General features: G+C 42.1%; 1 protein-coding gene across 3 annotated transcripts in view; it reads left to right on the forward strand.

The window, feature by feature from the left end:
* The first annotated feature begins 3260 nt into the window (after positions 1-3260).
* The window catches only part of EML4 (EMAP like 4), a 94935-nt gene continuing 71654 nt past the window's right edge, over positions 3261-26541 (forward strand). For all 3 annotated transcript variants that reach the window (XM_081854576.1, XM_081854577.1, XM_081854578.1), the window contains exons 1-2: positions 3261-3619; positions 20435-20617. In XM_081854576.1, coding sequence (XP_081710702.1) covers positions 3553-3619; positions 20435-20617 — 250 coding nt within the window. In that variant the 5' untranslated portion in view covers positions 3261-3552. The remainder of the gene's footprint in view (positions 3620-20434; positions 20618-26541) is intronic.

A 26541-nucleotide genomic window follows, 5' to 3' on the forward strand; every position in this document is an offset into this window, starting at 1 on the left:
GATGTTGGGAGTGGAGAGTTCTCCACACAGTAAGATTGCTTTGTTTTGACATTTATCTTGCTGTGATCGTTCTGCCAGTTGGCTTTAGGCACGGCTACCAAAAGAGTGAACACATGTTGCATTCATTAACTTTCCTCTGGCTCTGCTCAGTTTTGCAAGTCAGACAAAAGCATGATCATATTAAATGGACTGTAGTGCAGTTGTAATATGAGTTCTCTCACACACTTAATGAAATGATAATCTTGAGAAACCTGCATCTCTCCCCCCCCCCAATTGTTGGGAGTTACTATGCCTCTCCAACTCGGTGCAAATTCTTGTTTGTGCATGTGTTGCCCCCTCCTTCTAAAACGCTGCAGCTGTAGATGTATCATTCAGCCTTATTTGCATCTTCTCCTTCTTCCGTGATGCATTTGTACATGGGGAAATCCCATGTCATCCTTACAATGGTTGTGTGAGGTTGGCCGGATTGAGAGAGTGAAATCGACCAAAGTTTGCCCAATGTGCTTCTTCATGGTTAAGCAGGAATTCCAACTTGGGTCTCTTCCAGCCATTTGCAGTGTTCTGTCCAACCACACTAGATGTAAAACCACAGACTTAATGCCTTTTCAAACTGACTATGTTGGATAATTTTATGTATGTGAGCAAGTCTGCTTAGGTGCAGCTTGTTTGCTACACACATTGATCTTTCAACGTGGATCTTCTTTTATCACTTATTTGTTGGATATGTTGGCTGCCTTTCATCAGTAGTGGTCCCAGGAGGAGTTGTAGTAGTAGCTACATAGCAAATGCCACAGCTGTATGCAAACTACAATTCAACTATACCATACCCTTCAACATGTTGATTCCCAAAATGGTGTACTTCTTCCCATAAGTGCTCCTGTATGGGTTAAGTGACCCATGTGAGATCATGGTGCCCCAAAGATGTGTTTTGGGGGGGCTGTGCTCTCACAGCACCCAAAAACACATGTTTTGGGGTTCCGTGTGAGATCACGGCCGCCAAAATGACCACTGTGCTCTCGCCAGGGCAAAAACCTGATGTTCTGTTTTTTTCTGGGACACGTGCATGGTATGCTATAATCATAAAGGTAAAGGTAAAGGTACCCCTGCCTGTACGGGCCAGTCTTGACAGACTCTAGGGTTGTGCGCTCATCTCACTCTAGAGGCCGGGAGCCAGCACTGTCCGCAGACACTTCCGGGTCACGTGGCCAGCGTGACAAGCTGCATCTGGCGAGCCAACGCAGCACACGGAACGCCGTTTACCTTCCCGCTGGTAAGCGGTCCCTATTTATCTACTTGCACCCCGGGGGTGCTTTCGAACTGCTATGTTGGCAGGCGCTGGGACCGAACGACGGGAGCGCACCCCACCGCGGGGATTCAAACCGCCAACCATGCGATCGGCAAGTCCTAGGCGCTGAGGTTTTACCCACAGCGCCACCCGCTATAATCATAAACATTCCTAAATATCAAAACACTAAAACTATAATTATATCAGCAGCAACAGCTGCAGTACCCCTGACTGGCAATACCCTTGCACAAAGAAAGGAGACCGTAGCTAATGCTAGTCAATAAGGAGGCAAAATAGGAAAAAGGCATAGCTGGGGGACCACTACTAAGAAACCGCTGCCCAAAGCCCACTTCCCAAAAGCTTCACTTGCTAGTGGGCCTACCAGAAGAGGTGCCACTTCAAGCGTTTAAGCCCCAAGTCATGCTTTTAGAAAGCACATGATAATATTTTTTTATCAACATTGACTTAGCATGATTTCAAACCACTAGTGTCTATTTATTTTTTATTTTCTAGGTGCATTTATTTCTCATTTTTAAAAGTAAAAATAAAATATTGCCCCTTTATTTGCGTCTTTCCCTGAAGTGACTAATTGTAGATGGATATATTTTATAAATCAAATTATGAGTTCTCTGACCGTAATAGAAGAAGAAGAGTTTGGATCTGATATCCTGCTTTATCACTACCCTACCCTACCCTACCCTACCCTACCCTAAGGAGTAAAAATGCCCAACAAATGAAGGGGCCAAATCGCCCATCTCCTTATTTTGATGCTGCAGGAACGCAGCATTTGTTTATTTAACGTCTTATCTGCTGATCTGTGGGACATCTTTGGGAAAAGAAAAGGCTAAGTAGTAAACCCTATGCAAATCCGGAGTGGACTCCCTAAGACGGTGGGATGGCATCATGTTACACCTCTTTCTGGCAACTTTTGCAGCCAGGCTGGTGCCAAATGTATTGTTCTGCTTTACTTTGGACCACATCAGCGATGCTAAAAGTGGGGTCTTGTCATCTAGGCATACACACTGTCCATGCTTGCACCCCGGAGACATCACTTCTGTGTTGATAACACAGCAAAAGCCATGTGGGAGGCAACCTTAACGAGTTACCGATCTCTGCAGCCACAGCAGGCTCTCTGATTCTCCCAGCAGTTTAATTTCAGCTCTGGAGACACACTCCATTGTCTCTTGAGGCAGAAGGATGCCGCCAACAACAACATTAAAAAAAAATTTATACCGCCCTTCATCTGAGGATCATAGGTGGCTTACAATATAGAAACACAAAAATACATACCATAGTACGAAACAGAAACAATACCCCCCCATTGGCTACAATTTGTTAAATTAGCCAAAGGTCTGGGAAAGGGGAGGGATGTTTTTGCTTGACGCCTAAAGATATGTAGTGAAGGTGTCAGGTGAGCCTCCATGGGGAGAGCATTCCACAAGCATTCCCGTTCTCACGTTTTCGCCCTTCTTGTGGAAGAGGCAGATGAAGAAGAGCCTCGGATCACAGGGTCCAGGATGGCTCACACGGGTAGAGATCTGTTAAGCTGCCTGTGCAAATTGTGGCAGCAATTCAGCCTGATGTGAAGAAAATAAAGGAGCTTAAGATTTAGGGCTTCAGATGCAATCTCTTGTTTCAGCTGCTTTAAAAAAAAGATTGGTCTCTATTATGTTGACACTGTTGTGTCCCTGTCAACTCAGCATACTAGCTAATAATAATAATAATAGTAATAATAAATCATATAGCCTGCTTAATCACCAACTTTTTAAAAAAAAAAAGAAAGAAGAAAAAGCAAACTTTTATCCCTTAGTGAGCTCTTTAATTCTTACTTTGTGCTGCAAAGTAAGATTACTGTGTTGTGTCTGTGCTAGTAAGTGCCTTTATTAGTGTATTTGTGACGTCTAAGGTTTAGCCACTCCTTACAGATTTTCTTCCCCCTCTCCCCTTATGTATCCCACCCCCTTCTGCCTCTCTCCCTCTCTCTCTCTAGCACACACACACACACGCTCGCTCTCAAACGCAGAAAGCTCTTTTGCTCTGTAGAGTTCCAGGGCTCGGAAGGAGCAAAGCTGATTGTCGGGACTTCTTGCTTGTGCTCTGCATAAGTGCTTTTGTGGCGGGCCATCTGGACTGGCAGGATTTCCTCAGAATATTTAAAGTATGTTGTCTGATTTGGAAAACTCGGGATTGCCGTGAAACTCTGGGAAAGGCAGCAAGCAGGGAACGCAGACAGAACTGGTTCGCGGCTCGTAACGTAGGTGGCAGGAATGGAAGACACGTTGCCTTGCCTTGCTTCGGTGTGCAATTCATCAGCACTTATGAACTTCTGCACTGGTAAAGTATAACTTCTTTCCCTCCGTCCCCTTGCTTTAATTGGGAACACCAGTACAGCCACCGCAGTTTCTTGCTAACCCACTAGGGGAAAGGACTATCTCCCTCTCGTCTCTCCCCCCCCCCAAACCTTGGTTTTTTTATTTTATTTTTTGTAAATCTTCCTCTACAACTTCCTTCACAAATACATACAAAGTTTGAAGAAAAGTATTTACCTCTTTGCAGTCTTAGTTCTTTCCTAGCCTTAAAGGAAATCTGGTTTTTTTTTTTACTAGTTAGTGCCTTTCATGTACAATGGAAAGCAGAAACCAAACAATTTCGTTTGGTGAGACTACTCTTGCGGTATGAAAAATCCCCTCCCATGAAATAAATCTGAATATTGCATGCTTGGGAAGGGGGAGGGGAGAACCTGTTGTATCATTGAATTTTAACATTCAGCATGTGTTAAACATGTTTCCATATTTGTGTGCAAGATGCTTCAGTTAGACTTAACTTTCAGTGAAAGGTTGAACCCCTAGAGGAAAGTTTTGGATTGCACAGGGGGCCCCCTCAGGAAGTAGTACCGTAAAACATCTATGCACAATAAGTCATTATGTATGCTGCAGTCTTGAGCATTCGCAGCACGGTTTGTATTTCTGCACAGCATGTGATATTTTCCAGACCAATTTATTCCTGGCTTTCTTGTGATCGTTAATCTGCAATTACTGAAGCATCTCAGCACAACTTCATATGCATACATCATTATCAGTAGCTAGATCTGTGTATATAGCAGAAAGCTGCCTATAGAAGCTCTTGCTTCATAGAGTTTTTGCAGTGGTTGTTTAGAAATATTGGGCCAAGAGTACAGAGCCAAAACAAAATGTGGAGGAGCTCCAAATGCAACCCTATTTTACAAATGCAGCTAATGATAAGTGAGTATAGAAATATTCATCTTCCTGATTTGTCCAGATTAATACATGTGTAAAAAAGGCAGGCTCTTTTCTCTTTTTTTTGGGGGGGGGCAGTTTTAGAGCATTAAGATGAAGAGAAAATGACTTCTGCAGAAAGATATAAAATGTTAAAATAGAAACTGCTTCGAACACCAAAAAAAGTTATATCTTTCCACGCTTACTTTTATTGGTAGGAAAAAACACACTTTTGAAAATAAATTCTGTAAGTAATGTTCAGTGCTGCAAAAACAACAAAAAACAATGATAGCACAATATGCAATACCAAGGTGCTGAAATCCTGGGGTGGGGGGGGGGGGTTAGTTGGATTTTGTTGGTTTAGAATGCTTGCTAATACAAGAAGTTGAGTACCATGCAGGATAATATTTGTTCCCTTGGATTATGCAGATATGTGGCAGGAAATGGAGTGGAGGGAGGCAAGAGATTCACCTTCTTTGTTTCCACTGAGTTCCATATTGGAGATTGCAAATACAAATCCCGTTGATACTGCTGGCACTGGGTTACATTTGTGGGCTTTGATAACAACTTTTTAAGGACTATTATTTTCCAACAAAAAAGCACTAAACATAGTTGAGGAAGGGTTGGTTAAAGTTGAATGACGAGCTTGAGTTGCACATGCCACATGTCGGTCTACAGCCCTTGAAATATTTGTGCTTACAGGTAAGCAAGCGGGGAAATTGCATTTGTATTTATTTTGACACCTGTAACCTTGCTTTGTATGCTATTCCAGTTCACCCCAGTACAGGTTTGGTAACTGGTTGTGTTTCATTTCATGAGCAAAGCAGCTTTTAAGTGACCTAATTTATTAGCACTAGATCAGACATAACCCACAGATATTATAAAGGATGCTTTTAGATGAAAATAACAGGGGAAATAGTTCCATTTGTAGCACTTTTTTTATTTAAAGTGAGTTGTACCCTTAACATAAAAGGTCGTTTCAACCTTTTTAGGAGGGCAGAGTATAGAATCCTATGCAAAAGCAAAATTTGTATAATTGTGGGGGAGGAATGCATAAAATAGCTATCGGGCTTTAATTGTACATGTTCACAATTTCATTTTACTTGGGAAGCTGGTTGGTGTTTGTTGTTGTTCATTTTTAACACTTGAAACAAAGTTGAGCACTCATTTTAAACCGGTCACCTGATTTTATTTTAAGGCTATGGTCTGAGTAAAGTTGGAAAAAACATTTTATAGAAGTTCTGGTTCTGTTATGGTTCACAAACAGACTTTTTTATCAGTTCAGTTTGACTCCCTGCAGGTAAGTATGTTTTGTGCTGTAGCCACAATTAACATAGAAGTAGTATGGGCCACATCCTGTCACACATTTCTGCACTTAACGAAACAGTAGGGGAGGACACTGAAAGGTCATCTGTGGATCAATGTTGTGCAAAATCAATTCATTTGTGGCTGAGCCAAATTAATAATTCAGGATCAAAGAGCTTTGCAATACAACCTGTAATTTTGATTACAATCTGACATAACAAATCAAACTGGTGAAAGCAAAATAACTAATACAGTCCACTCCATATATTCTTATAGTCTTACTGTGGACACATACATATTCTGGAAAATGATTTTCCTGGTGGTGACAGTTACTCTCTGTAAGTTACTGTTAAAACTATCCACCAGGCAATAAGGATCTGTCTATAGGTGCCACTTCTAGAGGATAGTGCTGTATGCACCAGATCTTTCATAGAACCCGAATACAAAACAAAGCCACTTTTAGTGTAAGGTCATGATTAGGAAAATATTTCACAGCTGTTCACCCTACTGCCACAATTAAGCACCAGGATATTGTAGGGCTGGAAATTGCTTGACTTAAACACCCCATATATAAGAACCCCGGGTACCTAGTGGCCTGGAATGTTTCCTGCTTAAGTCCCAGGCATGACAGCAAGAATATCTACAAAGACCAGTGTTCAAGCCTTAATTAGAATATTGTGCATACTATGGTTGCTGTGCCTCTTAATACTAATTGTTAATTTTTTTTTAAGAGAACTAGCAGTGAGAGTAAGGTTCACATCACAGGTATAAATTTGTGGCCCAGGTTTCAGGGATGAAGCATATTCCCGCAAAGACTTTAGGAGTGTCTATTGCTCACATATGATATCATTTTTCTTGTTTGTTAGGGTAGTGGGGAAAGATGAGGAAACAACAAGATTTTGAGAACAAATGTGTTTTTGCTATCAGGTGCTATGTATCTCCAACTTTTGCCCTTGATTCTGAAAAATAATCCTAGGTGCTTCACCTGGTGTCATGAAATGTATTTATTCCATAACATTTATATACCCTTTGATAGTAAAAACAAACAAAACAAACCTCAAACCAGTACTGAATTGGCCTTGTGTAGGACTGATGCCTGAAAGAATTATAGTTGGTACATAAGAAAATGTGCAGTGTGCTGTTCAAAGAGTCTTGAGTCTAAAGGTTCCCAGATGGGATAACTCTCGAACTGTGTGGAAATTGATCTAAGCTCCTCAGATGAAGAGTGGGGTATACACCTAACTCATAAAACAATTTCCCCTTTATTCCTATTAATACCTTCGATATTAAATAAAACCAAGTTGGACCAGCAACAATATATGGCAGGGTAGAATACTTCCTGCTTAGGATCCCAGCTCTATTCCAGTCTCCTTGGTTTGGTTTCTTCACCCAACATTTAGTCAGTATTTCACAGATATTGAGATGGTGGTGGTTAAATTTATTGAGGTTGCTGAGTTCTTATTTGGCCATTTTGTCAAGCTTAGGTTTTTCTCCTCCTTAAAGTTCCCCTAGGGCTGAAGATTTCACTGTCTTGTGGGTTGATGCTGCCATTTTGGCTGCATGAATAATGCCCCTCGCACCATGAGCTTTAGAAATAGTGGAAGTGATATTCTGACAAAGGAGCTGAGAAGGTGATTTTTTATTTTTTTGGAGTTCCAGATTCAATATTTTCATCTGACAGGATGAAAGGAAGATTGTGGTAGGATGGTTGTCATCCAAAGAAAGTTGCTTGTTTACACTTTGTTGTTTAATCGTTTAGTTGTGCCCGACTCTTCGTGACCCCATGGACCAGAGCACGCCAGGCACTCCTGTCTTCCACTGCTTCCCGCAATTTGGTCAAACTCATGCTGGTAGCTTTGAGAACACTGTCCAACCATCTCGTCCTCTGTCGTCCCCTTCTCCTTGTGTTTACACTTAGCTATGGCATTATGTGCAAACTGGGCAAATGAATGGCAAATAAAAGCAGCAAATAACAACTTGTGCCTCTAGAGGTTTTAATTTTAATTTCTAAAAAAGAAAGAAAAGACCCAACCTGTAATGCTATCTTGAGAGGTAGCTTAAAACACTTGCAAATATGTTAGGCTTGTTCATTATAAGTGAGAAGATGCACATATAGATAAGTTTTGCAAACTGTGGTTTCTACCGTGTATCAAAAAATGAAGGGAAGTTAGTAACTGCTTTTCTTCAGGGTTGTCTGGGTCAGGCCCACAATTTTTATATTAAACATACACTCTGAATGCTTTTCTTATTTGCGTCTCCCTTTTCAGGTAACTGATACCTCAGAGCATGTCTTGCCTTTTCCAGCTGTGCCCAGAATAACCTAGACTATGTCAGCACTGTGCAGAATGATGAGCAAAGCCTGCCTTTAAGACTGAACAAACGATTGTTTAGCTGAGCAGCGTAAACCAGATAATGTAATGCGTAGCTTACAAAGGCTCTCCTTTTTGGGGGGAGAGAGGAGACTTATGGCTCTTCCGGCCTTAGTGTGGTTTCTAAGGCCACTATATGGTTTGGTATTTGACTGCAGGAAGTAATTTCATTAAAGAGATTAATACTTGCATAAGATAAATATGCAGAGATTATAGGAATTACAGTTCCCCTCTCACACTTCTCTTTACATAATGGGTTACCTCTGTGTAACCTCAGAGAGCAACCAGGCAACATTAGTTAATTATTATTATTTTTTTGAAGCTGCTGGTCATAATTACACTGGTGACATCAGCCATCCATCATGTGCTGCTTGCACTCCCCCTTTGTAATGACCATAATAATTCACCCAAATAACTAGGAGCAGGGAGGTTGATCGGAGTATGATAATGAATAATATACAAAAAAGTATTTAACATTAAAGCAATCTTTGTTTTAGGAAAGAGTAATTCTGCAGTTAATTGATTCTTAATGAGTATCTGTAAATCAAGAAAGTGCATAACCTAGATTCCCTATTTATTATTACACCGTATTATACATACACCATATTATTACATACTCTTTACACAATTTAACAGAAAATGCCCATGTTCCCAGTTTGCCACCTTAGTAAACCAGAAACGATGAATTCTCCTTCCATGTGAGGTTGACCACCAAGGAACTGAATGAGCACATCTGATTCCTATCTGAAATGCAGAAGATACTTCCTTAAGGCTGATTCAGACATGCAGCAGAATCTCATGGCGCAGTATTTCCATCGGACTGCATGCGAGGGAATTTGCAACATTTTATTTCTCCACTGAGCAATGGTTATCCTGAACCAAGGATGGGGAACTTAGACAACAACTAGCATGATCTCTGCCTTGGCCATGTTTGGCTTGTGGCTGGTGGGAGTTGGAACCCAAACGCACCTGGAGAACCTCACGTTTCCATCCTTCACCTGAGCTATTCTCTGTGAAATGTTAGGTTTTTGTATTCCTCATTTTCATAGTAGAACTTATAAGTATGTGAGCTCCACAATAAACAAATATTTAGCCGGATAGTGTAGTATTGTCTAGACTGTACCTATGTGATTCTGGCCATGCATTACTGCATCTCTTGGGATTAGTTGTAGTTTTCCCTCCTGACCTATCATGTGTGTGTGTGTGTGCGCGCGCAACAGTTTGAGCAAAATAGACGTAGATCCATTACACGGGGTCTCCTTTTTATCAGTTGGAAAGTGCTTTTTAATCTCACAGGAAACAGCATGGAATCTGAGAGAATAGCAAGATTTGACAACTGGGGCACTGAAACTGTAATAGCTGAGGTCTGATTTTCATTTATAAAATGCACATTCACTGCAATAAGTGGCAGTGGCGCATGCCTATGGATTTGAGTGAACATTTTCTCCTACACATACTGTCAGGGGCTCAGGCGCTGAGGCACAGGGAAGATGGGAGATGGAGAGCGAGGGGGAGGAATCCGAAGGGAGCGTAGGAGGGGACAGTGGTCCGAGGGATTCCATGAGCCTCTCCAGCGAATCGGAAGATTCACAGAAGGGAGCGCCAGTGGCCAGGGGCAGGGGGGTCCCAAGGGGAACGCCCCAGGAGCAAGGGGGCAGCAGGGACTCCCAGAGCAGTAGTTGGAAATCAGGACCAGCTTCCCCACCAGAGCAGAGTGGGGGGGAAGAGTCCCAGGCATCGGGGCCAGTGCTTTCCTCACCAGGGAGAGGAGACGAGGCAGAGCCTACCACGCCTCCCTCGGAGAGTCGGACAACGGAAGGGAGGTCAGATCCGGCCAGTGTCACGGAAGAGGGAAGCAGTGATAGAAGTAGTGTAACGGTTAGGAGAAAGGTCACTGGGTTGGCGCGAGAAGCAAGTTCAAATGTACAGGAGCGCGGGACAGCAGAGAGTGAGGATTGGGAACCGGGTCCTAAAGCACGCCGGAGGCAGGGGGAGGAGCTAAGCGACTCAGCGTCGGAAGAGTCCAGAAAGGGGAATGCCCCAGAGGGCAGGAGGACCCAGAGGAGAAGAGAGCAGCGCAGAAGGTGGAGCAGGGCTAGGATCTTAAACTGGTGTGGAAGGGGCGGAGACTCAGACAGGACTTCGCCGATCTAGAGTTTAGACGTAGGGCTGCACGCTCTGGCTTTGAAATGGAAATTAAACTTCAATAAAGACTTTTGTACATAACATCAGCCTGGCGTTGGTCCTCTGTGAGCTGGGACCTAGAGGCAGCTCTGACACATACACAAACACCCTTTTCAAAAAATAACTAAGTGACAACCTGCATCTTTCCCAGGTCCTGTTTCTGAGGGGGTTTTTTAAATAATAATAATAATAAATTTTATTTATACCCCGCCCTCCCCAGCCAAAGCTGGGCTCAGGGCGGCTAACAACAATCAAAATTTTCCCCCTTTAGAGAATTGTGCATCTAAATAGTGTAAATGCGTGCCCTTAAGACCTGACACACACACACACACACACACACACACACACACACAAACAAACTTTGGACATGTGCTGCATGTTTCCAAAAAGGAAGAATAGGTCCTGTTGTAGCAGTGAGGGTGATCAGTGGGAGCTCAGTTAACTTGGCCTGGGAACGGAGGGTTTTTAACGAGCGTATGTAAACGTGGCTGGTGAAATTATTCTCCACCTGGTACCAGTTAGTCCACATAAACAAAGCCTTGTATGACATCCTGTATTTAAAAACAAAAGTGATGTGTAAAACAGGATTTATAAATAGCACATGCATGCAAATGATCCCATACGTGGAGCTTTTCTAAACATACCAAGTCTATGATGTGGGACTAAATTAGAACTCTGTGTGGAATAATGGGAGCAGACGTCCTGGAAGTCTAGGCCACTGAAATGCAGCTGTGCTCTTGCTGCATGTGATCCTAACCAAAGGGTCTGAGCAAAACTTTCCCATGCAAAAAGATTGTGCAGGTGGGGTTTGGGGGGTTGTTGATTACGGTACTATCAAAACACGTCCAATAGCATATGGAATCGAGAAGTGAAAGGTTTTAAAAACTTATTTTCAAAGCAGAGCTCGTTGGAACAGGAAGTTCCAAGAGCAGCTTGTTGTCATTTCACATGCGTTTGTTGCAGAAATGATAGGGTAGTAGGATGTGAACAGTCTGGTCTGAAGTTCTTTCCCAAGGCCACACTTAGAGTCCTCACTTCTGCTTCAGAATTTGTTCTCTCGGTGACCGTTCTTCGGGAAGGTACCTTTAATTACTTCTGCAACTGGAAAGCTAAAATCACACCATGGGAGAGGAGAGGGAGAGGGAGAGTATTCCAAAGGCCACTTTACACCCAACGCCTGTGGATCCTGTGCACATAATATGTCCTTACTGCCACAAGTATGTGGTATGTTCCAATATTGTGAACCGCCCTGACATCTTCGGATAAAGGGCATTATACAAATTCAATAAAATAAATTAAAAAACAAAATATTGTCGGATTAAAAACAATACTTGCTTCTGCACGTGGTGCCTGAAACACATTCACTTGAATCTCTCACTAAGCATTCATTGCGTGTGCAAAGACTGTTCTCTGTTTGAGTGTTTTCAGTATTGGTTAACCTCAGCAACTCACCCCCAAAAAGAACTGTTTGTTTTTTGTCAGTTTTAAGTGGTTATGTGGACATCTAGCTGGTTATTATTTTTTTCTGCTGCTCAAGTGTTTTGTTAGACTTACCTTGTACAGTGGAACCTCTACTTAGAACCATAATCTGTTCCGGAGGTCCGGTCATAACTAGAAATGGGGCCTCCCGGTGCCGCAGCGCAATTTCTGTTCTCATCCTGAAGCAAAGTTCTTAACCCAAGGTACTATTTCTGGGTTAGCGGAGTCTGTAACCTGAAGCATCTGTAACCCGAGGTACCACTGTAACATACTCTTTTGGACGTTCTAAAAAATAATAATATAAAGATCTATGTACAGTAGGATGAGCATGTAAGAACTATTCTCCTCCAACCTGTGCACCCAAATGTGCCTAGTGCAGTCTACATGGTTTTTCTTTTTCTAATTAAATTTTGAGTTTCAAGATGACTTAAAATTATTTGAAAAGTGTCATGAAAGCTATGAAAGGGGGATACAGAAAGAGAGCTAAACCACAGTAGTGAAGGAAGGGGAAGTTACACTAGTCAGAATTGGGTTAAGAAAAACACCTTTGCAAATAATAATGTGTTACTGAAAAGAAATAAGGAGTTAGTGCAAACGAAAACTAGGGAGATGGCTTTTCACACTCATCAATACACGAACAACTGCATTTTGCACCAGTTGAAGCCTCCAATCCGTTTTCAAGAGCAGCTCTGCCTAAAGTACACAGGAACCAGTGCTTAAATAAAAGATCAAAATCTGAGAGAGGAGTTCGGCTAGCTTAAGCTGGTGAAAGGGACTTTGGGCTGCCACAATCACTACCTCTGAATCCAGCAGTAGTACCAAGTCTTGAAGAGATTCCCCAGGATTATATATCTGTACCTTTTAGGGGAAGTGTAAACCCATCCCAAATTCCAACCCAGCACTCTGAATCTACTAAACGATCAAGTTCTCTTTATTGGCCCTTAAACAGCTCATAATGGTACTTGGGCAGTATTTGGGGGAAAAACCTGCCTGGCTATTTACTTCTTGTTCTGAACTAAGTAAGAAAAAGAGTCTTACGCCAGAATATTGCCTGCCCTTCCTCACTCCTACAGATTTTTTTTTTGGGGGGGGGAGGGGGGTCCTATAGTTTGCCTTTTTCTGAAAGTTCTTTGAACAGGCTTCCCAGAAAGATTGCCTGACTTTTAATGCCTCTTCCTGTCTTGAAGCCTCTCCACATGATTCCCTTCGAAGATGTGGAGTTTCTCATATGGCACACACTGCTGGAAGCTGGGATCAAACAAGAGCTTTGAAGAACCACTTGCAATTCATGAGTCCCATTGAAATCAACCAGACTTCCTTCTTAGCAGGTGTTTGTGATTATGTTTAGAAATGTTGCTGCTTAGATAAGTGAGCACCGTAACTTTAGGGCTTGGGCATCCCACCATCCTATGCCCGTTGTGTTTAAACTCTTTGCGGCAACCTACATGGCTGTTCCACAGAAGCTAATACCTAGGAGAACAAAAAGTCCAGGGAGGAATTCAGTGTTGTGCTAAGGCGATTATTCTGTATGGGAAAGCATTTCCACTTACCAGATGGAATATGATCCCTGTTCCTTCCACCTGCTTGCTGTTCTGGCATTTCTCCTGGCACGCACACACCATGAGCCAATTTCAAGGGAGGGGGGAAACCCCCCCTGTACAAATGGAGGTCCTTCTGCTGATGGGGCTCAATTGTTGAATCCCACCCATCGTTTGATAACGTGCAGGTGAGTTTCAAGCCAATCCTATGCCTAGTATAATAGCTTATACTAGTCTTCCTCAACCTATTCCCCTGCAGATATTGGTGAACCTGCAGCTCCCATCTTTTCCAGCCAGCATGGCAAGTGGTCAGGAATGATGAGAGTTGCAGTCCATCAGTGGGGCAAAAGCTGGGGAGAAGCTGGCTTAGTGATCCTTGAATAAAACTTGGCTGCAGAATAGTGGCACAGGCTGCAAGGGTCTGTAGTGCTTACCTGTCTATATCTTGTTCATTTCAGCAAGATGTTAACATCAGCATATCACTGGTACCTTTCAGTGCTAATTTTATTAATAATGCTTGTTTTTCTTTTTAAAAGCAACTTTAAGTGGAGCTGGAAGAGCTGATTCAGGTTAATTTTTTCTTTTGAGCTGACTTCTCCTTAACAGCAGGATTTTCTTGCTTTACTACCTTGAATGGGAAGAGGTGGGAGTGTTCTGTGCTATTTGCATTTTTAAATTTATGTCTGAACAGCAGTATATTTCTTTGTCTCCTCCTGTGTTGGTTGTTGAGAAATGAAGTTGGTGGTTGTTTTTGTTAGTAGTAGTAGTTCACAGTACAATAAAAGAATGCAGAAAACAATTGCATGTATAACAATGATTAAACAACTACGTATATAAAAACAATTTCAAATCCAATCCAGATACTACCTGGGATAAATATCCCCACTTAAAAGGCTTGTTATAAAAAAAACCACACAAAAGTCTTCAACAGGCATCTAAAAGACAATAGGGACATGATTGATATATAATGAGAGAGAATTCAAAAGTGTAGACCTGATCCTATATTCTGAAAAATGGACTTCCTGATGAACTATTATCTTCAAGATGCACATTCCTGCAGAGCGTAGCAATCAGCTGTGTATATATTGTATGAGACTAACCGTTAGGTATCCAATACCAGCAGCACTTGGAACTTAGCCTGATAGCTAAGTGAGAACCAGTGTAGTGCTTTCAGCATGATATGATGGCAATACGCTGCCCCGGTGAGCAGATGAGTTGCTGTCTTTTGCACTAGTTGCAGCCTCTGGATCAACTTCAAGGGCAGCCCGTAATTCCTGTAATTTGGTCTGCAAGGACTACTTGGACTACTGTCTTCAGGCCATTCTGGTCGGGAAATGGCTCTGGTTGTCTTCTCTGGAGCTAGTGAAAGGCTCTCCTAGCCACTGGACGCACCAAGTCCTATCCTCTCAGCAAACTTTAATACTCTGATAAGGGGCAGGGGGCAAGGAAACACATGGAAAAACAACAGCAGCTGAAGGAGAAGAAGAAGAAGAGGAGGAGGAGGAGGAGGAGGAGTTTGGATTTGATATCCCGCTTTATCACTACCCGAAGGAGTCTCAAAGCGGCCAACATGCAAAATCACATTTGCCCAAGAACTCCCTGGTCAGAATTCTAGTCCCACTGCGTTGTAGTGCTGCAGCTGATTCATGAAAGTTGGATATATTTTTCAAAGTATTTTTTCACACATCACCATGTCAAGAAAGGGTATGATCCATCAAAGAACTCTTACAGCTGCTGCACCCCACTGAAATGAAAGGGCAGCTTTGTGTCGTTATTAACCCCTGTGTCCATGCCCAGGCTCAATTACATGGAAGTTTCCAGCCATATTACATTGCATGGATGGTGCCAGGAGCCTTAACTGGATGGTAATATCTCTACAAGCAGTAGAGATTCAAGCTGATGCCAACTCAGTTATGTGACCAGTGTTCGAAACTCCAATTGTTCTAGGAGCATTTTGAGATAGCGAATTTCATTAGCGTGTGCAGTTTCCGAGCTCTGGGCACACTACTGCGCCTAAGATTTCTGATTAAAACTGCAGAGTAGAAGGAAAGGAGGACCTTTTTCTGCCTCCCCACTTCCAGCTACTCTTTGAAGACTGGAGAATCATAAGAATATTAGGGGGTGGGCAAAGGAAGGACTAGACCATGTGAAAAATGAACATAATATTTTAGCTGCAGTTCATTCATTTTCAGCTTTGTATTCCTGTTATAAAAAAGCTCACCTAGACATTCCATTGTTGCGCCCATAGCCTAGGTTTAAGGCTCCTAGCTTTCATATCTCAGTTTCTAACACTGTATGTGACAGCTCAAAATTGCAACCCAGGAATTACTTAAGTGTAATTACTGCCTCTCTTCCCCCCTGCAAAGTTACCACTCTTGCTCTTTCCTCTAAAGGACCAGCTTTCTATTGTAGAAGTTGCAAGAAAATACAGATCCTGTTGGAATATTGTAAAATTGGGAAGTGTTCCCCATAGAGTGCCAATGTGGTATAGTGGTTAGAGTGCTGGACTAGGACCCAGGAGACCAGGGTTCAATTCCCCTGCTCAGCCATGAAACACACTGGGTAAGTTGGGCCAGCCACACTCACAGCCTTAGCAAACCTCACAGCGCTGTGTTAAAATGGGGAGGAAGGGAACCACGTATTCCTCCTTGAGCTCCCTAGAGGAAAAGAGGGGTATAGGTTTGGCAGATAAATAAATGTGACCTTGTTTCGGGAAGGAAGTTCCCTTAATTTCAGACTGCAAGCATGTCTCTGAGTTGGGAGAGCGAATAGTTGCAAACTAACATCAGTGACACAATAAAATAAACATGAGTTCATAAATGAAGAGTCAAGCGTGCGCTGTCTTAGATTATCTAGCATAATTACTTCAATATTTTTTCCTGTTCTGTCTTTGAAATGTTCCAGAATTGATCAGGAAATGATGGCACAACTCTGCTTCTGGGCAGAAATGTTCTACAGGCCACACACCACTTTTTTTTTTAATTGCCAAAGTTTGTTATTGGAATAAGCAAAACACGTTTACTAGGTTTGTAAAAGCTTTCTGTGGTGGTTTGAATAAAACTCCTCCTAGCAGTACTTTGGATTAATGTAGTTTACAGCACAATCTCTGTCACAGGAAAGTTGCTATGTGCACACAGTGCAAGCAGGGCACAATTGCTCAGAGATGCATGCAACTGAAGCATGCAGTCAAAGACTCTATTTACCCAAGCAGTATTCAAAATTCATTCTCTTTCTCATGTCCTTCTAGTTCACAGTCATTATGTTTCTAAAGCTTTTACTTCCTGCTAGCCCCATATGAAGCCAGCCAATGCTTCTCTCGATTCCTTCAGCCCGTTAACTCTGCTGGCAGATTCCTGCAGGGGGCAGTGAATCACAAAAGTCACGATGCAGGAAAAAACATGAAGCCAGCCCATGCCTCTACATAACTCCATCCGTACTTCAGGCATCATTATATCTCAGTATATTGTGATGTTTAGGTGGTGATATGTCGCAGTGTTAAAAACCAGATATTGCCCAGCCCCAGCTTAGAAGCAAATTGCCTTCTCTTGAACATGAATCATATAAAGCTGACTTTGTCGGTTCAGCCCAGTGTAGTCTCCTTGACTGACAGCTACACCCCCAGGGGTCTTTTTCCACCACCTGCCACCTGAGTTCCTTCTAAGCGGAGATGTCAGGATTTAACCCTTTGGGCTTTTGCGTGTAAAGCAAAGAGAGCCAGTGTGGTCTAGTGGTTAAGAGCGGTAGACTCGTAATCTGGTGAACCGGGTTTGCTTCCCCGCTCCTCCACATGCAGCTGCTGGGTGACCTTGGGCTAGTCACACTTCTTTGAAGTCTCTCAGCCCCACTCACCTCACAGAGTGTTTGTTGTCGGGGAGGAAGTGAAAGGAGAATGTTGGCCGCTTTCAGACTCCTTAGGGTAGTGATAAAGCGGGATATCAAATCCAAACTCATCCTCTTCTTCCACTGAGTTATGACCCCTTCTCCATGAGCAGATGCCAGAAGTTCATCTTTCTAAGACAATGTGCAGTTGCTAGCTTCCCCATGTTCCCATTTGATTGCTCCTGGGATACCCTCACATGATGATGATGATGATGATGATGATGATGATGGGATACCCTCACATGATGATGATGATGATGATGATGACGACAACAACAACAACAACAACAACAACAACAACAACAATTATTTATTATTTATACCCCACCCATCTGGCTGGGCTTCCCCAGACGCTCTGGGCGGCTTTCAACAAAATACTAAAATACAATAATGCATCAAACATTAAAAGCTTCCCTAAACAGGGCTGCCTTCAGATGTCTTCTAAAAGTCTGGTAGTAGTTGTTCTCTTTGACATCTGGTGGGAGGGCGTTCCACAGGGTGGGTGCCACTACCGAGAAGGCCCTCTGCCTGATTCCCTGTAACTTGGCTTCTCACAGTGAGGGAACTGCCAGAAGGCCCTCGGTGCTGGGCCTCAGTGTCTGGGTAGAACGGTGGGGATGTAACCATGACTATTGCTCTTGGCAGAGGGGAAGAATATCATGGAAGAGAAAAAAAGAAAATTTAGCTTCTATTCTTTCTCTATTCAAAACGAGATGCAAGTTCAAATAGTTTCTCACCCAGGACTTAAACCTCGGTGGGCTGTGTGCCAGGAACAGCAACTCTATATAGAATCAGAGAGTTGGAAAGGGTCCCCAAGGGTCATCTAGTCCAACCCTCTACAATGCAGGAATCTCAGCTAAAGCGTTCATGACAGATGGCCATCCAAGCTCTGTTTAAAATCTCCAAGGAAGGAGAGTCCGCCGCCTCTCATCGGAGTCTGTTCCACTGCTGAACAGCTCTTACTGTCAGAAATGTATGAGAGATGTTGCCATAATATTTTTTTAATGGTTTACCAATTTATTATCTTCTACTTGCTGTTAAAACAACCAGTTTCTTTCTACCACTTATAAAACACACCAAGTATCTCTGTCGCCAGGAGTACAGCTGCTCGAGACCCCAGGAGGGTGGGGTTGGCACGTGAGATGTAAAATGTTAAACAGTTCTGAAATGTCTGTAACGGCGTGATATTTGCATATGTTTGCAAGCTATTTAAATCCCCTTTAAAGATACATGAAAGCCAGAAATATGTATCTGTTGAATCTGGCTCCTGTTGAAATAGAATCAGGAGTTGGAAGGGCAAATTCTCTAGAACATCGCTAGACATAACAGGTGTTATTCATCCTCTCGCTAATAACCTTTAGAGATTCCACAACTTCTTGACTAGTCTGACTCCCCAGCTGTAAAGCTTTTCCAGCTCAGGCTCTTTATATCTATGTGATGGCCCCCAACTGCCCATTGTATTTCAGCAGAGCTGAATGTATATTAAAGAAAGTGTTCTTGTTACTTTTGCATCTTGCACGTTTTGCTTCTGATAGTAAGCCCAAAATAGCACTTTCCATGCAATGGGGTCACATTTCTGCCACGAGTCGCTAGCACTTCTTTAGATTCTTATCTGTGGAACTGCATTATTGCCAGTTGATTTTGCATTTGTAAATCGGGCCTGTTTCTTCTTCAGTCACCATTGTATTAACTCGCTGATGTAGGTGCTGAGCAGCTATCATAATTATCGCTTAAAAATATAATCAGTTGATAATTGCCAAATTTAAAAATAATACTGGCAGTGGAACATCTTGAAATGATCAGCAGTGGGAGATGTGAATCATACACCAATATGAGTAATCTAGAAATAGACCAGTGATACTTTGAATTGAGTCTGTGGTAGCAGATTCGCTTTAAGTACTGATTCCTGAGTAATTTCATCTTTCGGTTTGTTTTTGTGTGCCTTCATTTGATTATTACAGGAGTAGACACTGTAAATGTGTTTCTGTGTTGCTCACTAGCATCATTTACATTCAATATTCTGCTCACGAAGAACACCAGTTGTAACTGGAGCAGGATGGTATGAGAGTAGGGGCATGAGCCAGAAATTAATGTTGTTCAGCAGGAAGGATCAGGCAGGTGGTGGTGGGGTTCACTTCCTCAAATTAATGAAACAATGGTGGTAAGTTTCATTCTATGGCTTATATCCTGTCTAGCAATAAGTAACAACCCCGTCAACACAAGGATTTCTGCTTATGCAACAGGGCTTCTCACTGCGCACCATTTAAAACCATTTTGAGGGTTCACACAACCCCCTGGAGCAGATTTAGGGGAGGGGGCAGGGCAGGTGGAGGACAGTTCCCGCTGCACAAGAAGAAATCCTTCCGCTGATTGAACACTTACTTAGCGGTCCTTTGGATACAAGCCAATGTATTTTTGACCCAGTGACCTCAGCATATTCCAAGGGCAGGTTTTGAATGTCTACTTCATATAAGATATCCCCTAAGATCTCAGATTGTCGTTAATAGCAATGCTCTATTCAAGTTGAGATTCTGCATTTCCAAAGATTAAGATTCTATAGACAATTCATCCCTCTTTCTTGTTCAGGAGCCACCCTTAAAAGAAAATTTTAAGTCTGATGTTTAGAGCAGCTTCAACTCAGCACTGTGTTGGATCACATTTGCATGGCACTCTACCCATGAGATAGTCCACCGGGAGAGGCAATTTTCATCAGTTCCTTTTGCAGAGCCCTGCTGTCCTCCTGAAAAGCTGCTTCAGAAGGACAGAGGACCGCCAGCACTGGGAGCTCTAAGGGAAATTGGCAAAATCTAAAATGCTAAACAGTTCTGAAATGTCCATTAGCAGTGAAGCTGTTTAAAGCTGCCCCTGTGTGGTGGTCCTAACACAAAGCCAAATGTGTTAGAATTGAGCTTCAGAGCTTTTCCTTCTGTCGTGCATTTTTGCTGACTTTACATTCTATACTGTGGCATTGCTTAATGGTGTTAAGTGGACTGGTTATTTTTCATGCCGATTTTGCTGCCTTCCACTTTGGGCACTTTGTATAGAAGGGTTGGGGTATAAACATGACTAATGATTTATTTGCATTCATTTCAAAACCCTGCACAAACAGAGCTTTAGAACGCCGCATGACTTTCCTTCTGATTATTTCTTTCTTGGCAGATGACAGCATTTCTGCAGCAAGTACATCCGATGTCCAAGACCGCCTTTCGGCTCTTGAACTGAGAGTGCAGCAACAAGAGGATGAAATCACAGTGCTGAAAGCAGCTTTGGCTGATGTTTTGCGGCGCCTTGCCATCTCCGAAGATCATGTCGCATCTGTGAGAAAATCGGCACCAAGCAAAGGTAAGGCAGGCCTCGATTCCACATGGTTTGGCGTTCATTTGGGGGATGTTTATTGATTTAAAAAGAATTTGAGAGCAGTGTGCAAAAGCACGAAGGGAAAAGAAAAGCTAATTCACAGAACACATTTTAATAACAATCATTAAAATATAAAGCAAGACAAAGGCAAAAAAACCACCCACATGAACAAACAAACTAAAAAGCAGTTCTTGCAGAAGATTAGTGAAGCTGATTGAGCTTGACCCAATGCACCATAGGAATGTAATAGGCTCGACGAAAGATGAATGGCAGACGAAATTAATGGACTGTGCAGAATTAGATAAGATGACAGGAAGGATTTGAAACCTGCGGGACCAGAGATTCTCAGAAGACTGGAATAAATATGCGAACTATTTGAAAAGCAACTGTAATCAACAGATTACTAGAAGGACTGCAAGAAGTTTTGTAAGGAGGAATATATGAAATATTGTAAGGAAGGCTATGATGAGAGAGCTAATAGATAAGATAATTAAAAGCAACAGTGAAATTAAGAAATGTAAATTAAGTGAAGAAATTGGAAAATTTTCAGATGTGGTTGATGGAAGTCCAAAAGATTGTATAAGATGTGAATTATGTTGAATGACTGTTGAAAATGATATATTAAACAACTAATGTAAAAGGCTGCCTTATGCAGAGTCAGACCATTGGTCTATTAGCTCAGTATTGTCTACACTAACTGGCAGCAGCTCTTTAGGGAAACTGAGTGCATTTTTATTAATGTTCTTATTTGTTAATCATAGAATTGTAGAGTTTCAAGGGACCCTGAGGGTCATCTAATCCAACCCCCTGCAATGCAGGAATCTTAACTAAAGCACCCATGACAGATGACCATCCAGTCCTCTTAAAAATCTCCAGTGATTCAGAGTCTACCACCTTCCAGCAGAGTCTCTTCCACTGTCAAACAGCTCTTACTGTCAGAAAGTTCTTCCTGAAGTTTAGTCAGAATCCCCTTTCTTGTAAGTTGAAGCCATTGGTTCGGGTCCTCCTTCCCAGAACAGGAGAAGACAGACTTGTTCTATCCTCCATGTGACAGCCCTTGAGATATTTGAAGATGGCTATCATATTTCTTCTCAGTATCCTCTTTTCCACGCTAAATGTACCCAGCTCCCTCTATTGTTCCTCACAAGGCTTGGTTTCCAGACTCTTGATCATCTTGGTTGCCCTCCTGCACACATTCCACCTTGTCAATATCCTTTTTAAATTGTGGTGCCCAGAATTGGACACAGTACCCCAGATGTGGCGTGACCAAGCCATAATAGAGATACTATGATTTACCTTGACCTGGACACTAGAATAGCATTAGTTTTGTTCGCTGCTGCATTACAACATTGACTCATTTTAAGCTTGTAGTCTGCTAAGATCCCTAGATCCTTTTCACGTGTACTAATGGCAAGCCAGGTGTCCCCCCTGGCTTGTTATATCACTATTGGCATAGCAGTCACTTAGAATGAACATATGGTAGGTAGGGTTGATAGAGTGGCTGGGGAAGCCCAGCCAGATGGGTGGAGTATAAATAATAAATTTATTATTATTATTATTATTATTATTATTATTATTATTATTATTGGTCATTTCCCCAAGGTGCTTACTTAGAGTAGGCTCACTGAATTAACTGGGTCTACGCTGAGTATGAGTAACATTGAATAGCATCCTAAGTTCATTGGCTAGACTATGGCTTAGAATCTTCTGTAATTCACCGAAATTCTGTGGCAGCTTGCCAGCAGGTTCTTCACAGACAAGTTGGCATGGACGTTCCCTCAAGGCAGAAACTCAGAAAACCACAGACGCGCTTTCTCTAACACAACCTTTCCCAACCTGGTGCCCTCCAGATGTTTAGAACTGCAGTTCACATCAGGCCCAGCCAGTTTGGCTGCACTGGTTGGACCTGATCAGAGCTGTAGTCCAGAACATTTGGAGACCACCAGACTGGAGAAGTCTGCTCTAAGAACTAGTTTGTGAGCTGTTTTCAACATGATACTGTTGAAAATGTATGAAGCTGTTCTCTGTATGGACAGAATATTTGTCCATCTGTCTCAGAATTGTCTATTGTGACTGTTAGTGGCTCTCTAGAGTCTCATACAGGCATCTTTCCTACTCTTCCTGCAGATTTTGTGACCTTTTACATTCAGAGCATGTACTCTACTGCTGAGTTGTGTGCCTTCCTCGTAAAAAATATAAGAAAAGCTAGCGCTAGCAATGAAGGAAACAAAGTGTGCGTGTCGGGGGGGGTGAGGAGGATTTTAGAAGCACATGTAAAATGCAATTTGCAGATTTTTTAAACAAACAAACAGTAATTTTCTTTTGCAATCTTGCCACAAATTAGCAGTTACTTCACCTGCATACTATAATATTAGTAATGGCAAGAATTGCCGTGCTGCATTGTTATAAAGATTTATTGGCCGTATTCCACAGTAAGTGTCCATTGTCATTTGTGGATGCAGTTAATAACTTTTCCCAGAAACGGTTTAGCAGCACCAAGAAAGCTATACCGCAGAGGTAGGTGCTAGTTCCTCATTACTTGCTAATTTGGGTCATTCATCTGGCTCTACCGATAAGATATGAAGTAAATACCGTATTTTTCGCTCTATAAGACACACCCCAAACCATAAGACGCACCTAGTTTTTGGAGGAGGAAAACAAGGAAAAAAAATATTCTGAGAATTCTCAGAAGCCAGAACAACAAGAGGGATCACTGCGCAGAGAAAGCAGCGATCCCTCTTGCTGTTCTGGCTTCTGGGATAGCTGCGCAGCCTGCATTCGCTCCATAAGATGCACACACATTTCCCCTTACTTTTTAGGAGGGAAAAAGTGAGTCTTATAGAGCAAAAAATATGGTACCCTCTCCCAATACTTATCGAGCAGGTGCCTTCTTGGGAACTCCCTTCCATCACACATGAAACAGGTGTTGTCTCAATGATCTTTTCAGTACCTATTGAAGATCTTCCTGTTCCAGCACAAAATACGGTACTTTGCCAGCAAATAATCAAATGCATATTTGGGCATGGTACAAACATCACCGTCGTAGCACTAAGTCTGCTTCCTGTAGGTATTTGTTCTTCCCTCCCCATAAAATAAAAAAAATTAGCAATATTTATTCAGTCCAATGCGAATGGAAATGTTTCAGCTATTGGAACTTCGCAGTAGTTTTGATACATAAAATGGGGAGGATTCACAATACCTCCAGAGCACATGTCTGTACTTAATTTGAGAAAAGCTAATGTATGGAACTCCTTGCCACAAGCAAAACTCTACAGTAAATATGTTAGCAATTTCCGAAGATAAATTAAATATCAGTTTTTTAAAAAGTTAGTAATTCCCAGGTGATTACGCCAAACTCTGACTCCCATCTGCCACCATTTTGTTACTGGTGTGTTTCAGTAATTTCTATCTTTCTCAGGTGGGTCCTGGGGGCAGAAAGTTTGAGAAACCCTGATATAGGCCACATCTTGTATTCTTGTGCATCATTCATCAGTAGGCGGACAGCTGATATTTCATCTGTAACTCATGGGACATACATACCACAGTTTATTATATGTACTATAATTTATGCATTGGCTGATACACCATCCATAATATAGCCTAGTGAACTGATCAACAGACCCACTGGAAACTGTTTGGCACCTGAGAGCCCCAGGTGAATTTTATTATATTAAAAGCTTGTAACTTTTATGTTAAAAAACCACCCAGGTCTTATTGGCTTTCTGTAGGCCACCTCCTGGCCAGACACTCTTCTTTGAAACCTATGGAAGGGTGTCCTGATATCTTGTCCTCCTATGGGCTTAATAATGTTTTTCAGGTAAGGGCAAGAAGAATAGAGAAACCTCGAATCCTGTTTCCTGGTTTCCTACAGGCACCTGAGGGACCACTGTGAGAACAGGATGTGATACTAGATGGGCCATTGGCCTGATCCAGCAGGCTCTTTTATGATTCCAGGAACCCCTCCCTGAAAACTTTTCACTGTAGTTCTGCCCTCCTGCCCTCACGAAAGTGGGAGGGAGGGAGGGAAACAGCCCTCCATTCACAGTTTCATGAATGTGTGGGTTTTTTTCCACAGCGTTATTTAAAGTATCTCTGTTGACCAAGGAGTTAATCTATTATGTGTGGGGAAGGGGGGAATGGTTATTTAAAAGTACTTTGCATCTAGTTTAAAGCAGGCCAAACAGAATGAATATAATGAGTTGGCTGAAGGCTGTAATCCCACCCAGAAAATGCTTTTGATGAAGTAAGATGATATCATAAGAGGATCCATGACAAGTACATGAAGCAAGATGGCATTTCTAAAAGCAAATTTGTTGTTTTAAGAGCCATTAGCAGCGTTCTAATGCCTTTTGTTATTGGCAGCAGTTACACAGAAATTCTTACTCCAAAGTAGAAAAGCATAATAAATGTTTGGGCCATTAATTACAGGAGCAGCAGGCTGTTTCAAGGTCTTAAGAATTAGATGGGTAGCATGAAGCAATCTTGTAATCTTGTGTGGAAAGCACATTCAGCACTGTGGGCCACAATTAAAATATATAATATGTGCAAGGCTGAATGATTCTTGGGTGTTGGTTTTTAAAGGTAATTGTCTTTATATGAATGCCTTGCTTGCAAAGCCACTCACGTGTTGTTCATGTTATATTCATTCTGCATATGGTCCTTGTGCTGGCAGCTTCTTGTAGCAACACAAGAGCTCAGTTCAGACGTCACACCAAGCCATGAACCATAGTTTAGAACCCAAACCATGATTTGTATTTCCAAACTATAAGACAAACCAGAGTTTTGAACTGTTTGTCTGTTTTGATTTTCCGTCTGCTCAGCTCTTCTGCTTGCAGAAACAGCTGTACCATAGAGACATAATTATGGCTGTGTCTACAGTTTGTCAGTTCAGATGTCAGTCATGGCAACCATACTTAAGATTCCTTTGCCATGGTTTGGCATGATGCCCAAAGGAGCAAAAAAAGAGAAGACAGGTTTTATCTCAGACTGCTTTAAAAACCAGCCATGCTATTTGGCTGATTGGAAGAAATATAATTCCTGTGGCCAGCAATGCTCATGGCAAGCCTTCAGGAAAAAAAAGAGTTCAAGAGAGAACTGACAATTCTGTTTCTATTAGATCCTTAAAAAGCAGATGGGTGTTTTTTTTGAAAGTCTCAGTAAAAGAAGAATTTTTTCTTCTGCAGCATCAGTGCAGCAAAAATTATTTCTGGAAGCAAGCACATTTTAATTTATCCAATGTCATTGTGAATTTTGGGTCATCTTATGTAGAAACAATATTTATTTGAAGAAAACTAGAGAAAACTGAATGGATTCAAAATTGATAATCCCTCTCCCCTCCCCCCACTCCACTTATAAACAGAAAAGGTCAATTCAGTTATTGGTATAGATTTTACAGTACTGTACCTAAACAAAATAGGGTGCAAATACTGTGAACAGGAAAGAGACTTGAAGATTCTGAAGCAGCTGTTATTACTTGCACATTATCGATGGAAACCACTTCAGCCACTGTGCATTTAAACTGAAAATATATATTAAAAAATTGGAAGCAGAAATCTTGCAACAGAACATTAATTTGGAGGGGAGGGGGGCTTCCATAAAACTGTCTGGCAAATCACAGAAGTTGGTCTAGGTCCAGCAATATTTCAAAGTGATTCATGCATGATTAGCCTGTTACCCAAGTCCAGTTTGGGGAATCTTGGTGGCCTGGCCACGGTTCAAGCTACCATCGTGGCTGAGTGTATTGTCTAGAGTCTAGACCAGTCATTTACCTCATTGACTGAACATTGCAAGGGCAACAGAGGGCCCTTTAAACTCTTTGGATTGGCTGTCCAGCCTAAGGTAATTCGCAGGTACTCCATGAGTTTACCTACAATGCCCACTTCTCTCTTGTCAGTCAACCAGTTGGAACA

The sequence above is a fragment of the Podarcis erhardii genome (genome assembly GCF_964252035.2).
Source record: "Podarcis erhardii genome assembly, chromosome: 3".
Classification (NCBI taxonomy): domain Eukaryota; kingdom Metazoa; phylum Chordata; class Lepidosauria; order Squamata; family Lacertidae; genus Podarcis; species Podarcis erhardii.